The sequence below is a fragment of the Protobothrops mucrosquamatus genome, unplaced genomic scaffold (assembly GCF_001527695.2).
Source record: "Protobothrops mucrosquamatus isolate PMUCROS unplaced genomic scaffold, P.Mucros_1.0 scaffold44, whole genome shotgun sequence".
NCBI classification, from domain to species: domain Eukaryota; kingdom Metazoa; phylum Chordata; class Lepidosauria; order Squamata; family Viperidae; genus Protobothrops; species Protobothrops mucrosquamatus.
This window is the reverse complement of record NW_015386426.1, coordinates 892,713-912,466: the sequence shown is the minus strand read 5'-3', so window position 1 is coordinate 912,466 and position 19,754 is coordinate 892,713. Positions and strand designations below refer to the sequence as shown.

The window sequence follows — 19,754 nt, the reverse complement described above, 5'->3', positions numbered from 1 at the left end:
TGATGTCACAATGATATGTGATAGTGATTCAACTTCAAGCCTTTTCTCTGAAAATGGTATTTGTTCACAGTTTGGGATTAAATAGTCCATCTGACTTACGTAGACTTCATGATACCAAGGCATTCTAGAGGTGAAAGATTAGTCCAACTTTAGTATCACTGCTACTAGAATATTCTGTACACATTTAGCAGATTGACAGTAAAAGCTCAAACATACTTTTTCAGAAAAAGAATATTTATGATGGTTGCTTGTAACCAAATATTTTAGCAAAGTATTTGTGAAGATAGTCTGTAATACTTTATACAGATTGAGATGAAAAAACATCCAATCCTAATGTTGCTAACACAGAGGTATCGAAAAAATTCATTTTTTTTTTAAAGAAAGAGCTTAAATTCCAGAAGATTGAGCCAATGGTCATGGTATCCCTCGTTGTTCTTCATGTGACTGATGATAGAAAGTGAAAGTGACCGCACCCTCCCAGGCAGTCTTGAGGACAGTGTCCTTGAGGCCACGTTTCTCAGCACAGTGATGCCACTGAGATAAATCAGAAGTGCAGTCAGATCCCTCTGGAGGAGGTCTGACTTGATGGCCATTCACACAGCGACGACATTTGATCCTGTAATAAAAAGTACATTTGTATTCACCACAGTTGCAATCCATGACTTCATGCTATTGCATTTCAGCTACATACAGACTTGGTGTTTGGCAGATTTCCCATGCTAGGAACAATATAAATTAGGATTATTTGATTCAAATGCTTCTCGTAGCAATGACTTTAGGTGCTGTGAACACAGAATGATCCTCTTTCAAAAGCCAACAATGGGAAAAATGTATCTCTGACACCCACAAAATTAATATTCTCAATTAGTGAAAATCCAATAATTACAAACTTTTACTATGTATATAAAATACTGTGTAAAATAGTAGACCATCAAACACTGTTTTAAGATGGTTCAGAGTACATTGGTACATGAGTATTATCCCAACCGACCTATTCACCTATTAAAATTTCCCAGGCGTAGTCTATCTGAACGGTACATTACAAAACTTAAGATTAAAAAATTCGAATACTGGGTTTTACAAATGTGGGTTTCTATATTTATGCTAACTGCAACACTGGCTGGCTGTCAAAAATCTCTTATCACTAATGTTCAGATTCAGATTCAATATCTGTATACAACTTACCTTAATCTTTTTTTAAAAAAACAACAACAACAATACCAACATTTCCATCTATGTCCCCAAATCTTTGCCTATACAATTAGCTATCAAGCCCTTCTGGGACCTACTTGTCGTGGGTATCACTTGTAGTGGTCTCATTAAGTGTGAATAGCTCTTTCAGTTCCCCCAGAGAGAAATGTCTTTCCACATCTTGTTCTTCATCTACTACACAGCTGCTGAGTGCCTTCTTGTGTGTCTGCCTCTGGAAGATCTTTTCTTCAATTGTCCCTGTCTACAAAATAAAAAAATACATCTGGTGACAAGTTGTTGTGAGACCCGTTTGACTCTTAAAATCACTACACATTCCTTAACGTGATTTTAACAAACTAGTTAGCTTCAGCAGAAGCTGTCAGTCAAAGTTGACATTAGCAATTCTCATCTTTCTTCTTTCCAAGCACTAACACAACAAAACCTTAGTTAACTCATAAGAAACAGGACGTTCAGCAAATACTTTATTTAAATCTTGTCTTTGTCTGCCCAGAAATCAGATCTTTAGCATTTAAAGAAAAATAGTTTGTAAATACAATCCTGCTTGTTACCCAAAGGTAGGCACTAGCATTATTTCAGGCCGAGATGGTGTTATTGTTTAGATGCATATTGTAGCCTACAAGTTTGGACTACATGTGCAAAAAATTCTGAAAGTTGCAATCCCAACCCTAATTTGGGAAAGGCTGCAGCAGCTGTTTTTAGATAAGGTCTTGGCAAAAGGCAAGATACTGTACATCTCTTACTATGAAAGATAAAATCAGACTCCTAGATGAAAAATAGAGAAAATGTCATATTTCTAGTGAACTGAAGGATAAGCTATCACTCTATCTCAAGCTACTAGTCTGAAGCACTAGCAATTTCTTTCTGAATAAGTAAAGGGTTCTATTTGGTAAGATTCAAGAATGCTTATATAATTCACCTATGGTATCTTCTTTTGGACACGTTATGTTACAACATAAGCAACTCTAGCACAATAGCATTTTAGATGCTATAGTGAATTGGGTGGTATATAAATTTGATTAATAATAAAAAATAATACACCTGCCTCAAACTTGTTTCTTCCCGGCAAAAGACTCAATGCTTCATTTTGTATGCTCTAAGATATTAATGTGAACAGTGAGTTACATAGATCAATCTTACTGAAAGTAATCGGTAGATATAGCATATCTTCTTTTGGCCATCTCTCCACACTCGGGCCATGGCTTGTTCATCATTGGCTGGATTCCAATCAGGATCAAACATCACAAGTCTGTTCGCTCCAATTAGATTTAAGCCACACCCCCCAGCTTTGCTACTCAGCATGAAAATGAATTCAGGACTCTATGAAATCAGGAAAAAAAACCACCAAATTATCAAGCATAGGTGACAGCTAAATACATTATCTGTGGGAAAGCAAACCTCAAAATTAATTGCCTTATTTTGATCTTGGAGCAAAATAAGGGGATACAGAAGTGTCACACCTAGGGCAATGGGCTGGATGAAATGTCACTTCTTCTCAATCTAAATCAGAGATGCAAACTGCAATCATTTCTGCCCCTCATGGCTCATCTCCAAATGAGGAAGCTTTCACATTTGAGGCTGTTTTGTGTCTTTGTAAATTTCAGTTTATTAAGGGACAAAATGATTACTTGTGGATTTATTTATTTATATATATATACATAAGCAACATGTATGGCCACCAGACTCATGAATTGTGGCTCTGGGGGGCTAATATAAAATTAAAGGCAGAAAACACAGTAAACATTTGCCCAAAATAAAGGTGTGAAATAAACCTAGTAAATAAGTAAATAAATGCCTCCAAAGCACATTACAATAAGCCAAACCACAACCAGGTCCACATTTTCAAAATTATTACCAAATGGCTAATCCCAATTTTGTAATCCAATCCAAATACTCAACAGAATTTAAAGCCTTATGGAAGGTTCTGCACCACCCATATTCAGTGAGTATGCTGTTCCAAAAGCCATGACAAAGAAGAAATGCTTCCTGGGCATTGTTTCACAGAAGGGATCTGAAACACACTCACTTGGTTGGATCTTGTGGGATGAACAAAAACAATTGGAATCCCACAAATAACACAGCACTATGCCACTTTATAGGCATTAACTAGAAATTTGAATTGCACTTGGAAGCCTATTGACAGGTCACAAAATAGTATTGTTCCATGGGTGTATGATGTTGCAATAGTGTAAACATGAAATTGCCAAGACACGAATCAGCAAGGTCTTGATTTAAGAACAGGTGCAACTGGCACACACACACACACACAAATAAATCTATGCAATTAATTATGGTTGCTACCTGCTCTTTAAGCAGGAGCCAAAAATCCAAGAGAGTCCACAAACTACACATCAGGTAGTACAACTACATCCGTAACCAAAGGGGGAAGGTCGCCAGATTTGGGACACCCTAAAACCCACATTCAGCCTCCCTTGGGTTAAACCAAAGTCTGTTCTTTCCTATCTAGACTCCAGGCCCTGGAAATGAATCTTGATAGCATAATTTTGTTTGTCTGCTGATTGTTTTGTAAAGCCACCACATAGTAGGGAGGCCACGACAAAAACAATGATCTCTTCTGATTCCTAGAGTCCAACCTTACCAACAGAATTTCTGTTACTACAATTATGACTAATAACTGAAGCACACACCCTTTTACGCAGGACTAATAACTGAAACACGCACCCTTTTTGCAAAGCACATTGAAACAAACTTCCTATTAACATAATACTACTTCGTAGTCACATCCCTGTGTCAAACTGAAGAATAGCACTTTCAGTTAAAATTGACATTATATAAGGACGGGCTTTTGTACTAAAAATCTCCAGATCAGAAGCTTCACTTACAGAAAGATTGTTGAAACGTTCCACTATCTTTGCTCTCTTTTTAATGGACATGGTACCATCCAGACGGACATACAAATACCTGATACAAAAATAGGACATGAAGTTTAATATAAACACCTTATTTAAATAAAAATGACATTATCCCCTGTATAAGGAAAAAGATTCTCTCTGATAATTTTCATTCACCCATATATAAATTGAACTCAAGTTATCATACCTCCTATTTCTGCAGAGTTTCTCAAAAAGGTCGAGGGTCTGTGTGTAATTGGACACCAAGACTACTTTATCATTACTGGTGCTTCTAGTAACTGCCAGAATGTAGTCCAAAACCAGCATCTTTCCTGGAAGGAAACAAAGTGAGTGCGTGTATATTTTCGATAGAGCTGAAAAAGCACCTACTCGTGCAGACGGAGCACAGATTGTTCTTGCAGTGATATTTACCTGACAGCTGAGGTTCTAGAGACTTAACACTGTAGCCAGATGGAAACAACTGCAAAGCTCCAGCAAACCCTTCTTCCTCTTCTACACACTTTTCATAAATCAAGGCAGGGTCTGCAGAAGAATTCAAGAGTCACTGCATAGGATTGGTTGCTGCCAAGTACTCTGTTTAATCAGAGAGAGTTGTTTTAAGTCAGCCTTAAAACAACGGGGAACCTCCATGCAATACTATTCCTTGTCTTAACAGATACAGTCAGAGGTGCAACTCAACAATGAATAGGTTAACATACAATACTAAATAAAAAAAAACTCTTTGAGAGAGGTTGAGTAATTATTATTTTTTTTACTTATCTAGATTCAATGCTGTGACCAATTCCACACTGGCTGTTGTTGTCCAAGGATTACCAGTTATAGATCTATAACAGCCTTCCTCTAATGACCTCTAATGCTTTGATTTCTGCCGTAACTCCAAACTATCCCGATCTCATTAAAAAAAGAAGAGGCATATTTGACTCAGATTTTTAATGCACAAGCAGATTATGCAACATATGAAGGCTGGTGGATGATGCCATCAGACACAGATTACCCATAATGCTGATTAATTTCAAAATAGAAATTTAGGCTCAATAAAATGGCAGCTGGAATATAGGTTACTAGAGCTGCAAAGCACCACATTCCTTACTTCACAGTAGCTGCTTTTAACCCAGTAACACCATTTTCATTGCCTTCTACTATATATGTTCAATTTTGGACTCAAAAAAATTATTTCAAGGATAAACAGATTTCAGTAATAAAGAAGATATATAGCTCAGGGTTGAACTGTTGGGTTCTTGTTGTTTGCTGAATTTGTTTTCTTGCAGACGTTTCATTATCAGATTTGGTATCATCATCAGCGCAAGACAGAAGGGTTTGCTAGCTGTTTATATATATATATATATATACATATATATATATATACATACATACATACATACATACATACATACTAGCTTGGCTTACTAGTCTTGGTGGGGATTTTGCTTCGTCCTGGGTGATTATTTGATTAGGATATTATTTGTCTGGAGCTGTTTTCTGTGACTACTAGGGAAGATACATCTTGGGTTGTTTGTTTCCTTTCTTGAGTTTGGGTTGTATCTTTTAAGTGATATGTAGATGAGGTTTAACTATCAGTCTACTGTTGCTTGATTTGCCTCAATGCCAAACTTCCATAAATTTTTAGATTTGATTTATTCTAAAACATTAACAATTTCCCAGTTGAAATTGTGATTCAATTTATCTATTTGTCGAGAGATTAAAGGATTTTCATCCATGCCTTCTCACAGCCACAATAGGTTAATCACAAGGTCCCTTCCAGCTCTGTTGTTCTACTCTGTTCAAAATGATGTTTGCATTCTGCCTGTCTGTCTTACATAGTAGCTGTTCCAGTCCATACACTAGTCTATATTGTAGATGAGTCCTGTTTTTTCTTCTTTGGTACCTGGATGTTTAAATTTGCTTAAGAAGTTTTGAAGGGATTTTGTTGGTCTGCAGGAAAACAAACAAACCTCAGGAAATATCAAGAACCCAATAAACCAGTTTCAAGAATATACTGTAATTTGCTTACATGGAAATTTAATGTCCAAATGTTATGTACATAAGAGCAAAATCAGAGACCCAGAATTATGATCCTGGAAAATTTTAGAGACGGGAAACATAGCTTGGAACAATTTCTGTGCACAGCCCCTGCTCTAAAGAATGTGCCCTGGCACTAAAGACCCTATTAATACACGTCTTCCCGCTCATTATTCAAGCACAAATTATTCAGATTCATATTCCGAAGCCTTCAAGGACAGATAGTTTTCTTGTTACTAACTTTGTCATATTCCAGGAATATGGGCACGAGATGGGAATAGGATGTTGCATAAATATGCATAGACTTAATTGTCAGAATTACTCACGATTACAGAGCTTCTTCAGAGATGTGATTGAAGAGAGAGAAGAAACATTCATCTTCCCGTCTTTCAGATCTTCTGCAGGCTTTGCTTGCATCAGAAAGTATTTGTATAACTCTGCTTGAAGAGGAGTCAGCCTGAAGCGGAAGAGAGAGAGAGAGAGAGAAAGAAAAAAAAGAAATTACTGATTTTATGACCACTGAACTTTAGATCATTCTAAAGGTAAGTCATGTCCTATCTACAATAATATGATTTAGCTTCAAGGGAAATATGATGCATGATTAAACCAGCTCTGAACCCATCAGCCTTTTTTTTTTTTTTTTGCTATCCAAATCTAAATACTAAAAGTATTTGCTAGTATTTGATACCCAAATAGTACTTGAAACTCAGTAGGGAAAGGAGAGGAACTTAGCTCTCAATTGACTTTGGTTGGAAATCAGGTCATTTCATAAGCCTTCAAGAATCCTATTTGCTCAGTTTTAGGACCTTATGCCAACGCTGCTAACATCGGATGTTCTTGCTTTGACAACAGATGGAAATGTAGCCATCTTTTCTCTTTCGCTTTTAGAGTTAGAGGATGCTGGGAGGGGGGATGAGGATGAGAGCCCAGTTAGTCATAAAAACAATAACTCAGCCATAGGAATCAAGGTTATTGCGCTCAGAGCTGATAAAGATTTGGTGGGCTGGAAAGCTGGGGGAAAACCCCTTGCTTCAAGCTAATTGGGGAATGTGATTTATGACGGTTAATTGGAGGAGGGAATTGTGCTTTGATACTTTGGGGTGGGGGGAAATTCAGTTTTTGGCTTTAACTATGTAGTGCCGATACTTTGTTTCTCGAATAAAAGATTCTTTAAGGTAAACAATGCCTCGAAGTTCTTTTAAAGATTTTCATCTGTTGGAACCATGACACCTTAATGAAATGAAATTAATTCTACTTTTAACAAAGATTTGTGTGGTTTTTAATTTGTTAATGCTGATCATTTTGGGGAAAAGTGCCATTGTGCTTTGAAAACTAGAGGAATATTAATTATTGTCCTCTAAGCAAGCAGAGTGGATATGGAATGAATGTTTCATGTCTAAAGTAGTATAGTTTGTTAACTGATTTGTGGCCAATCTGCTTAATCACTGGGAAAGACATACTGCTTACCCATCTACCCTCTTGCAGAGTTTTTCCCAGTAGCTCAGTTTGCTTCATATGGAAGAAAATGTCCATTAATTTCAGTTCTGACAATTCTAAATATAATATTCACGATAGCTTCGATTATGCTAATTCTGTAGAAATTATTGAAAGATTAACCAGACCTTATCAACAACAAAAGTGATTGTTTTGCCATAGTAGCATTAGTTGTAACATATAATGCCAACCATAAAGTTTTTGATAACTGTACTATGGTTGTGCTATACATTCAACTTAAATTCAAAAGTCTCAGTACACTAATGAATCCCTTTCCTTTTTCCATTAAGCAAGAAACCTGTTGCTTATTATACATCTTGCTCTTTAATTTTATACCTGCAACACACCACCTGCTCAATTTTCACTGGCAAGTATTTGGAGAGAATATCTGAAGTTCTCCTTATTAGGCATCTAGAAAGGAAAGACAAAGATAACTTTAATAGTGTTAACACTAAACTCCTGACTAGATTTCACCAATACATTATTTCTTCCTAATGCTAATATAGGAAGACTTGCATCCAGAACATTTAGCAATACATTCAGAGTTCCTTTTCTGGTAAATACATGGAATTTCCACAGGAGAATAAATGCTTTCCTTGATTGAATCTTGCTAACTAGCCACCATCAAATCAACTTCCTTGCTGATTTGACCAAATATTCAAAAGAGAACGTAAAGAAAGCAACACAATAAAAGCAGGACAGGTAGTCCTCAAATTACGGCCTGTTCTGTAAGAACCATCCAAAGTTACAGTGGCCTCGGAAAGAGCGCTTTAGAGCCAGTAAAGCACATCTGGCCATTATAAAACATTGTGCTGAACCCTCATTTTGGGTGGTTAGCAACTGGCTCGCATTTACAACTTGCCAAGCACCCAAGAATCAGATCTACTGCAGCCTCACAGAGGTTCCCCCCCCCTATACATAAAGGAGAAGGTAAATCCTTTGGCAGGCTGCAGGAATGGAGCTGAAATCTTTGAGATTTCAACTTTTTCCGTAGCCCGCCAAAATATTCCCCTCCCCTAGGCATGGATGGGAGCTGAATTCCTTTGACGGGCTGTAGAAACGTTTGAGAGTGACAGACTAATATGTGGAGCTGAAATCTTCCCAACTGGCAGCCCTTTTGCTTTGTCCATTTAATAGCCACAACCAGTAGTGCTGGGATTATGGTTGTTAAGCAAAGCAGCCACATGACAACTTGGTTCATGACTGCTTTGCTTAATGAACAAGATTCCGGTCCCATTTGTGGTCCTAAGTCAAGGACTACCTGTAGTGCCATATGATTACAGAAAAAAAAGTAGGACTATCAGTTCTGACTTGCAAAAATGGGACCTCTACGTGGCAGAAGAATGATACAGAAACCTCTAATTCTGTGCTATCATCTACTGGTTGCCTATATTTTTACAGCCCAGAACTGGTACTTATAGTTTTGAGATGAAACATACAGAAAAATTATATATTGGTGATTTAAAGAGAATGGTTGAATGAGCTGGAGATAATCTAGGGTAGCAATTATCTCATCTTTTTTACAGAATGAGGATAAGAACTTAAGAAAGAAAACAAAAAAGAAAGTATTCTTATAAAGACAAAAAGATGTTCCACTTCACCTGTTAACAATACTGATCAGCTCTTTCAGTCTCTCCTCTCCTTTTTGCCTTCCAGCCTCACTTGCATCTGCATCCCTGCCTTTCAAAATGGGGATTTCAAAGTGCTTTTTAAACTCCTGGGCTGTTCCTGTACAAAAACAGAGACATTTTGGAATTAAGTATCTGCTGTCCTAAAAACATCCTTATTTTCACCCAATTTTCTTATTACATGAAACCCGGAATTCTTCAGTTGAAAAGGAGAGCAGAGAGAACTTTCATTACCTAACGCTTCTGACATCAAAACCATTGTTGATACCATCTTCGTAATTATTGACCTCTAATATGCCTTACAGAATATATTTCAAAGTGTGATGTACTTTACGAATGTGTTATTCAGGGACAGGGAAGCAATAATAAGCAATCTCAACCTAGGGCAGCTAATTAACCCCCTCAAATAAAACTCCTCCATTATCAACTTAGATAGAAACACTGTGTAGGTAATGCAGATAGAGCTTTGCTTTGACCTCTCTGTGCTTTTATAATTGAGAAAAGAACTATGATAACCAAAGCAGCCATTTTTATGCAGTATCTGGCAAAACAAGATTACATGTTACATCCATACGAGCCCTGATGGTAAGTGGTTAAAGTTGTGGTATTGCAGGCAAACTCTGTCCACAGCCTGGAGTTCAATCCTGAAGGGCTGAACGTTGACTCAGCCTTCCAATCTTCTGAGGTCAGTAAAATGAGGACCCAGATTGTTGGGAGGCAATGTGCAAATAATATTTATATTGTAAACTGCTTAGAGAGTTCTGTAAAGCACTATGGGGAGATATATAAGCCTAAATACTATTGCTATCCTCCAACACAAAGAAAGCAAGCGTTCCATGCAGAACTAACCAGAGAGTGATATCTACATGCTTTATCCTTATCCATACAGCTTCTCCGTGTGAGAGGAGGCTGGGGGGGATTTTTCCCCCTTCTTGTACAGAGAAAATATATGATGCAACAGAGGTTTCTACCCAATGAATGAAACTCTCCAAGCTCTTAGCTGTCTGCCATTCAACCCAAAATATAAGTAAATTCCCATATATATATTTGTGAACTGTCATTCTTTCTCCATGGCTAGCCAAAGCTATTTAATTTAAACTGGGATTGCCAAGTTAGGGTCTTTAATGTAGATGATTATATTATTAAAAAGTCCCCACCTAGAATGCCTGAGTTGACAAAATGTACTAGACTGAAATATTCAAGGAGATCATTTTGAATGGGAGTGCCAGAGATGAGAACCCGGCGTGGCGTATTCAAGCTGTTGAGAGCCTGGTATGTTTGGTTATCTGAGTTTTTCAGCCGGTGCCCCTGAAAAAAAAAAAAGATTGAAGACAAAAAAGATCATCATGCATGGACAGAAAAAAAAAATAAGTATTTTTTAAAAGGCCAGTTAATGCAAGGAAATTATTCCAGCTCAATGATGCAAAAAAAAAAAAAAAGGAAATATATTAGATGCACAAATGTTCATAGTTCAAAGTAACAAGCTGTATCGTTCGTAATGTATGTGATTAAATTAAAATTGATTTATTGGTTATTGATTACACTGCTGTTAGAGTTAATTAATCAAATCTATTATGGTTCTCATTTAAAAGATGCTAAAAAGGCTTCTAGTTCAATGTACAGATACATACTCTTCTATCACCAATATTAAAATACATTAAATCCTCTTGGTGCTACCATTGCTCAGGTCACAGATGTGAGAAAACATACACACTTCTTTTCTTCTGATCTCCAGTAAATATGCGAAACATATGCATGTTTGGCAGGCAAAAAGATCCCAGGTTCAAATCCATGGAGTAATAATTGTCACTGATCCTATCCACCTTAGCTACAGAATGGTCAGTTTAAATCGGACACCATTAGTTTAAATGAATCCATTAGTCCTGAATATATTTAATAGTCACGTTTCGTTCCTTTCAAAATTATAGAATTAGATTTATTCTCCATTTAAGCAAGGAAGAAACTCAGCAATGTGATAATTACCTCATTTCACCTTTCATTTTTAAAACCCAATATAAACAATTAAAATTTCCTGGACTGGAACTGAGAAATCATGTTCTGAAGTCTACTTTAGAAGAAAGAAAATAAATAAATAACCCCTTATAGTAGTATTGCCAACAGGATCGATCTTTTCTTCAAACAGGATTTAATTCTCAACACAATGGGCCACCTGCCTGAACCTATCTTTTCTTTCTGTTCCTCCAGCCAAGCCTATTGTATTCACCTGGTTAAGCAGAGCCTACTGTTTTGTCTTTCCGCTATCCTCCTGCTAATGAAAAATGGGCGGAAGCACAAATGAATTGAACAAGGCTGTGTTTTGGGAGACAAAAGTCAACAAAAGATACAGAAAGGCTATGGAAGACTGTATCAATCAAGGCTGCCAATGAGTCCAATTTCATTATAGTGGGAGAAAACACTGAAGGAGGCTTAGATGATCAGATCAGTCTTCCATTGGGATAACTATTCTGTAAAGCTTTGATTTGAAGATTTGATGATCAGTTTGGATTTTGCTTAGGAATCCAAGCCCTTATGAATTGTGCCCATATCCATTATATCGATTCCTTTGTGTAATTTTCTCATAAGGCGGTGGGGGAATAGATCATTAAATTATTTTCAGGGTGACAGCCTTTTCTGCCCTTGTTTTATATTTTTGCTACCTGCACATCAGTCTGGGGAGTTATCTGCCACAGCTTGCCAATCCACTAGTCACCTTAGTTATTTAAGTTATACGCAGAATTAAGAAACAGCTAACTAGTAGAAACAGAAATTGGAATTAAAACTGGAAGAAACACCAACAAGCTCAAAGGTGCCGATGATACCCCTTTGGCAACCGGAAGTGGGAAAGAATTAACGAAACCTATGTTAAGGATGGAAAAGTTAAAAAAAAATCAAATAAAAAAAAAAACCACAGCACCACACCCTAAGCTTACATCAGCAGGGAGAATCCAATGTAAATAAGTGGAGAAGAAGTAGTAAATAAATGTTACCTTCCTATGCTTAAAAGTTCCCCAGGATGGTGATTACAGTCAAGGAATAAAGGAACATCTGCTACTTGGGAGAAAAGCTATGACAGATCTAGACAAAACAGTCAAGATTTTACCAGTGGTAACACGTAGCTAAGAAAATTGGATTCTCAGAAAAACAAAATTGAAGTATGCCTTAGAATTAGGATTTTGGGGGAAAAAAAGTCTTAACAGTAACTTGCAAGTGTAAAACCCATTCTCTCGCTGCTGATATTTAAGTTTTTTTTAAAAACACGGCTGTTCCAAAGAACTCATTACCTCATCACATATGACCAACCCAACACTCCCTTTCTTGAGAGCTTCTGCGTGGAGACGGAAAGTTTCATAGGAAATTATCAGGATGGGGGATGGGATTCTACGGCCTCGCTGGTTCATGAATCCAACTATTAGGAAAAAATAAAAATGTCAAAGGAATAAAGATAAATAACCTATTTAAAGGCAGAAATAATTTAATAAATACAAAGGGAAATAATTGAAAGGAATCTTGCGTGCAGGCATTAGAATTTCTTTAAATGAGGCTTTTACACTTTCCATCTCTGCTCTCCTATAAATCTACTTTCTGGTATTCCCCCACTCTTGTATTGCTTTGGATCTGTGTAGTATTCAATTATTCAAAGTAATTCAACAGACTATTGCTAAGTCAGGACAGAAGCTCTTGCCTATCAACCTTTCCTTAATTGATCATGTACTATTATCTCTCTGCCTCTTCCTACTTTGGTTTACGATCAGATTTTGCCATTCTCAGAATAAACCCATGGATAGCAACAAACTTAAGTGTCATTTATTTCAATGGGATTTTTAAAATCAATCTGAAGAGCGCATCAGCTAATATACTTTTTCTATAGTCTCTGCTGTTTCTTAATTCATAACTACAAAAGTTGCTAATCAAAACATTTAACTTAACCACAGCGGTCATCCTCAGCACAGTGTGCTAAAAAAATCCTATCACTATATGGTTTAGTCTAGAACTTATCAACAGTTCAGTTAAAGCACCCTCCTTGCTTTCCAACAGCTGCAGATTGTGTAGCATTTATACCTAGCTTATTGTCTATATCCTGTTTAGAGCCTCCATCAATAGCCAGTGGCTGAATTCTTCCTCCAAGCCATTTACCCACTTCATTGTACCAGTTTTTCACCAGACTGGAAGGCGCAACCACGATTGCCTTGTCAATTTCAGGCTTACAGTCTGGACTTTGGCGCAAAAGTGTCCAAATCAAAGTGATACATTGCAAGGTCTTTCCTAGACCCATCTCATCTGCCATGATGCAGCCATGACTTCCGGGGATCCGACGACTCGTAACACATTCCCACAGGAACTTCACTCCCTGTATGAAAGTGCTTGAGTTCAGTTTAAATAGGTATGCAGAATACTAAACATTATATTGAGTTATCTAACTAAATTGCAGAGCCAAATATCTAACCATTTACGGGAGCAGTGAACAACTCCACACAGTGGAAATCACGTACTCAGCCAGGAGATTATCATTAGTGGAATTCAAAATTACAGTATTCAAAAGATCTCAAACTTTCAAGAAGCAGCACCTGTGCAAACAGTGACCAATTATGCCTTTTATGTATGGACTACAACATCAGTGAATTATTTTACTTTATTCCAAGCAGACATGAATCAAGATGACAAACTAAAGAAAAACAATCAGTGAAATTGCTACCATAGTTACGCTTCATCTTGTAATAGTTTGCAGAAAAGCTGCCATGCCATTATTTTCTGCAGGAATGACTAGTTACAGGTAGTCCTAAAACTTAATGACCACAGTCGAGACTGGAACTTCCATTGCTGAGCAATGCAAATTGTTAAGTGAGTTGTATCCAATTGTATGACCTTTTTTTGCAATAGTCAATAAGTGATCTGGCTTCCTCCAGAAGCCCTGCAACCATCAGACATACTTTCCGGTGGCCAAGCGCCCAAATTTTTATCATGTGAGCATAAGGAACCTTGCAAGGGTTGTGTTAGGGTGAGGACCGACTGAAAGTTATTTTTTCAACACCACTGTAACTTGGAACGGTTGTAAAGCAAATGGCTGTAAGTTGAGGACTACCTGCATACACTAGATCTAGCCACAAGAAAAGTAGGCTTTTATTATCATTACACTAATGACAATTTCTGCAATCGAACTCCTAGCACTTCCTTATAGCTGCCACCAGTCACAGATCAAATTTCATTTACTGCTTTAGTGTGTGTGTTTGGCAGGGGAGGGGGGGAGAGAAAGTGTGGGAAATCTCCAAGTTTGATTCTGGTCAACAGAGGAACTCAAAATGCTTTAGTCATAATGAAAAATGTTGCCTTCCCCCCTCCCCCAAAAGCTTGAAGGCAGGAAGACATAGGAATCTACGGAATAATCCCTATCCATCTCGGCTCTTTCAAGTTTGATAGATATTATATAGATATCAATAACTGCATAAGCTCAGTAATTATCTGTTTATCCATAGATATTGTTTTTGAAAATATGCCTGATTTCAATCAAATCAAAACAAGACATAATAATATAAGCAGAGTGCTGCTGATGTACGTCTTAAAATTGGGGAAATAATGATGTACGTCTCTATTTATATTTGTATATCGGTATATATTATATCATAGTTAAATGAAGTTTAAAAAGTAAACAAAATGAAAAGATTTTGAAATATTTTTTTTGATAGGTATTTATCATGCTTCTCAGATTAGGGCTTCCCCAGGACTAGCAAAGCAGCTGGAACCTATTTATGTAGCATGAGGCCAAGTATTCCTCGGGTATTTGCGGTTTTACAGGAATTAAAGTATCTTTAATGGCTGATTATACTACGTACTGCTATAGTTACCTTCCTACTATACTCACCTCTCTCTGATGAGGTCGTAAAACACGGCTAAGACAAGGATCTACCACAACATGAACAGGCGTTTTATCCCTTCAAGAAGCAAACAGAGCACAGATCTAAGGAAATATAAACCTTAAAGAGATATTCTGGGAAATATCCTCAGATGATGTGGGGATGACTTGTATAGCACAGTTTTACTAGGCTCTCCAGAATTCACTGGAAGTAATCCAGTTCAAAGCTAATTCAAAACTTAAAGAAGCTTAGCGTACATCCAGCAGCTGTTTTAAACTATTTCATTACCAGAGTACATGTACTTCAGAAATCAAAGACTGAACATATTGCGCATTACAACTGGTAAATAATGATTACTAGCAAAGTATTTGATCAATTTCATCTGCACGTTTATAGCATATATTCGTGCTTCTCTGAATCCATCATCTAATCTTGAATTTGTCTTATTTATTTGTTAAATTTATTTGGTGCCTATATCTCACCATGGAGCTAAACAGAGAAATGAAAAAAGGGTAAACATAACGGTAATAAAGTAATGGAACGATAAACAATGAAAACGACAATACGATATGAGAATAAAAGATGGGATGGAGGTGGAGTTTGCTATCAAGCTAGTAGCCACCTCCAGTGATACTCTCCCATTGGGTCCCCAGGCCACCCTACCGAGTCAAGTCTCCGGGCTGCTATGGAAGGATAGGAGGGTGGAGACAGATCTCACTTTGGAAAGTAGGCTATTCCAAAGGGCAGGTATTATGGCAGAGGAGGGTCTTCTCCTGGATTCCTATATTCACAGTTCTTTGACTGATGGGATCCGCAGTAGACCCTCTCTGCCAGCATGACTTCTCCTAGCGAGATGAGTTGGTTCATCAGGTAGCCTTGACCTATGCCATTAAGGACTTTAAAGGTCATAACCAACACCTTCAACTGCACCCGGAAGCGGATTGGTAGCCAGTGCAGTTCGCAGAGCAGAGGTGTAATATGGGCCATTCTGTGAGCCCCCAAAACTGCTCTTGTTGCTGTACTTTGAACCAGCTGAAGCTTCCGAATGGATTGCAGGGGTAGCCCCATATAGGTCACATTGAAGTAGTCCAGATGAGAAATGACCAAGGCTTGAGTGCAGGGGAGTCAAAATCCAGGAAGGGTTGCAGCTGGTGTACAAACCAAAGGTGTATAAAGGCTCTCCTAGTCATGCCCACCACCAGCTCTTTGAGCAGGAGTAGTGAATCCAGGAGAACCTCTAAATTGTGAACTGGATCTGGTTGGGGTAGTGCAACCCTATCTTACAAGAAATGACTATTTACACTAAGCTTACATATCAGTTCAGGGTTTAAATTTAAATCAAATCCTAAATGAAAACCAACTTAAAGTGACTGAAAAGTACTATCTCTGGAATAAGCTAAGTGTTGAAAACGTACTTGTCTACTTTCAGTTGATCGTGAGCACTCAAAGGTTGGGGTTCATATAGAACCAGAGCCCCTTCTTCAAAAGGGTCGTGGAGAGCATGCCTAACTCCTGCACGTTTGATGCCCAATGCTCTCAATCCCAGGGGACCTGAAAGATCATTCAAAGAAAGTAATTAATGTAACCATTTTATTTTCAATATATGGAATCAAAACTGAGATTTCAGCAACATGTTGACTTAACTTTCGAAGAAATTGAGCTCTACATAAGAAATACATTATCATACCTGCTTTCTGGAACAAGGTCCTCTCTGAAATTTGAGTGACTGCCAACCTGATGGATTTCTGGAATACCTAAAACACCCAGTTGATTCTCCTGGCCTTAAGTCCTTGTTGGATGTGTTTGGCATGTGTTTTACATATATTTTGGTATTGTGGGGTCAGATTGCCTATCTCAGACATGTCAAAATTGTGATGTCATGTGACATCGCACGCCGTATCGGAACTTTCCCCCCATAGCCGGCAATGGGGTAGGCGCGATTTCCTCGTGATGCAGGCCGGCAGTTTGACACCCCTGGTCTATTTAGTCAAGTGAGGTCCATTGCATTTAATCTTTTTATACCTACATAGTTGGTGTGGAGTCAGATGAAGAAGACTAAATAAACAAATGAATTACACTTTATAAATAGGATACTGTATCAATTTCATTAAGCTACTAACATTTTCATGTGGCCATGTAAGTAGAGAGCAGCAGTCATGAAAACCTGGAAGTCCATTCTTCATCTCATGGATGTCTACCCATAGCCACTTCAATTGAAAGAGGAGACTAGAATTAATTTCCTTTAACCTACCAAAGTCTCTTTGACTAGCATGAATAAATGTATATCACTGATGAAGATCCAAGGGGGTGTAACTTTGAACGGTCAACTAAACGAATTGTTGTAAATCGAGGACTACTGGTAGCTTTCAGTTTTTTCTTTTGTACTATAAACACAACAAAATGCACTTTTTGCCTCAGACCAAGATTTATAAATGAATTACTACGTATTGAATTACATAGTAATTAAATGGGAATATGACAACGTAGTTCAAGTAAAACTGCAATTTCTCCACATGATTTTTGTAGACTTAAACAAAATCATATTTAAAATGAAGAGTTGATGCTTAAAAAAAATAAAAAAAATTACCTGTATAATTTGGAATAGGAACCTTGAAAGGTTTTGATAAAATGCTGCGGATAAAGGCTTCCTAGGATTTAAAGTGATATTCATTAAAATCATTTAGGCTCATCAATAAGTAATATTAGAGAACATTACATTGATACCACTAGATTTATGTTGAGGTAAATGCATTTAAAATTGAAGAGACATGTGTTATTAATTATAGTGTGAAGTTTGAACAGATCCTGCTATATGTGATTTATATTTCATTCCAAGATTTAAAAAGTCCAAATCCTTTTTCATAATATATAAAATATTCTAAGGTAAGAAATTAAAGAGCAACTTAGATCTCCCATCATACAAGAGATATGTGAATTCACCTTATGATGCAATCTCTTTTACCAAAGTCATTAATAAAAGAGATATGATCCAATAAAAGTAAAAAAATTGTGCCAAATCTTAAGAATGCATAAATAAGTCACTTACATGTTTACTACCATCAAGGCAGTGAATTTGATTGGTTAACTGAGTCAAAGGTTTTCGGAAAGGAGATAAATAACATTCCTGGATATCAGCCTTAGTGTTATGTTTCTGCCTCTTTGGAGTCTAGAATAGATCAGATAAATTGCATCAAGATTTGGCTGCCTGCAATGAAGCATAACACTTGAGAATCTACCCATGAATTTTTGTTTTTTAGCAATATGTAAAGCATGGCAACAAACAACTGCAACATCAAATGATTATTATTACTACTAGTAGTTATTGGAACTTCATAAGCATTGTAAAGAGAATCATAAAAATCTAGTTGTAAAACTTCTTTGTTCACAGAACAGCCCATATCAGAATTTATAACTGATTGCTTCATAGTCAGATCTGAGTAGATTCGATGTACCACTCATCCATAGAATAGATCTAATTTCACAGGGAGGACTATTAACATTTAGAGAGTTTAGTAAAAGGAAAGGATAAGACAACTGATTAAAGAGTCAAATCTAGTCAGTGCCACACTGAAAACTTCACATTGACCCCTTTGAATGCCCTGATAAAAGAGAAGCAGCATTTAAATGAAGTAATTAAGAAAGGATACTTACTGCTTCAGGATACCAGTCCTCATCTTCTCCAGAGCCATCACCTCCAGGTTTTCTCTTGGCCAGCTGACTGGGAGCTAAACTTCTCCTCTACAAACCGAAACAATTAAATCTGTTTATTCCGTAGAATACATTGTCCGTAATTCAGAAACATATGAATACATTTATGAAGTAGTTGGGCTATAACTCTTAGAGCACACTTATTATCATCTAACAATACCAGTCTAACAACGGGCAGCAGATGGCAGCCATGGCCCATAGGGTCTCTGTGCATTATGCATCAATTGCAACTGTTTCTGAATTGGAAGCCTAGCTCACACTCATTTATATGTCTTAGACACCTCTGGATGGATTTTTGAACTGCACTGTACATGGGGTTGCCCTTGAACACTACCCAGAAACTGCTGCTGCCCAAAGCCCAACCACACAGATAATAATGGGCACACCTCACTATGCCCATCTATCATAACTCTTTTGTGAGCTGTATAGGCTCCCAATAGGCTCTTGGGGGCAATTCAAGGTGCTGCTAGTCACCTGTAAAGCCCTACATGGCGGAGGAACAGGTTACTTGTGGGACTGACTCTCCCAGTCATCTCTGCTACCCAGGAGGTGGCACAGAGTGGGTAAGCTCCAGCTTTTTCTCTTTCAAACAATTCCACCTAATGAGCCCCAGGAGGCATGCCTTGTCAGTAATTGCATCTGTCCTTTGGAAGAAATTCCCCCTCTGGGTTCAGATGCCAACACCCTCCTGGCCTTCCTCAGAGCCCTAAAGTCCTGGTTCTCCTAGGCACCAGGTGAAGATAGAGGATCTGTAATGTACTTACAGGATTTTAACTCCAGCCTCAATTGCGTTTTGGGTTTTTTTGGGGGTGGTGGGATGGGGGGTTAGTGGTTCATTAATTAATTATTTTTTCTCTTTGCACACTGCCTAAAATCACAAATTCTGAGAGGGATGGCTTTAGAAAGTTTTAATAAATAAATAAATAACAAATCAATCAATCTTGGGAGCGCCTTTCCCTGGGAAACACCCCCCC

The 19,754-nt window shown here is 37.6% G+C and overlaps 1 protein-coding gene across 1 annotated transcript; it reads right to left on the bottom strand.

Annotated features, from left to right (window-relative positions):
• Positions 1-333: 333 nt before the first annotated feature.
• On the bottom strand, positions 334-19,187 carry RAD54L (RAD54 like). The gene is made up of 18 exons (XM_015811524.1): positions 19,167-19,187; positions 18,724-18,810; positions 18,119-18,238; positions 17,660-17,720; positions 16,488-16,623; positions 15,081-15,150; positions 13,283-13,571; positions 12,505-12,629; positions 10,381-10,531; positions 9,197-9,323; positions 7,932-8,006; positions 6,428-6,558; positions 4,494-4,604; positions 4,270-4,393; positions 4,053-4,131; positions 2,350-2,529; positions 1,290-1,453; positions 334-616 (listed from the first exon to the last, which is right to left on the bottom strand). Exons 1-18 carry the CDS (start codon positions 19,185-19,187, stop codon positions 415-417), a joined length of 2,253 nt encoding a protein of 750 aa, XP_015667010.1. The 3' UTR covers positions 334-414.
• Positions 19,188-19,754: the final 567 nt, after the last annotated feature.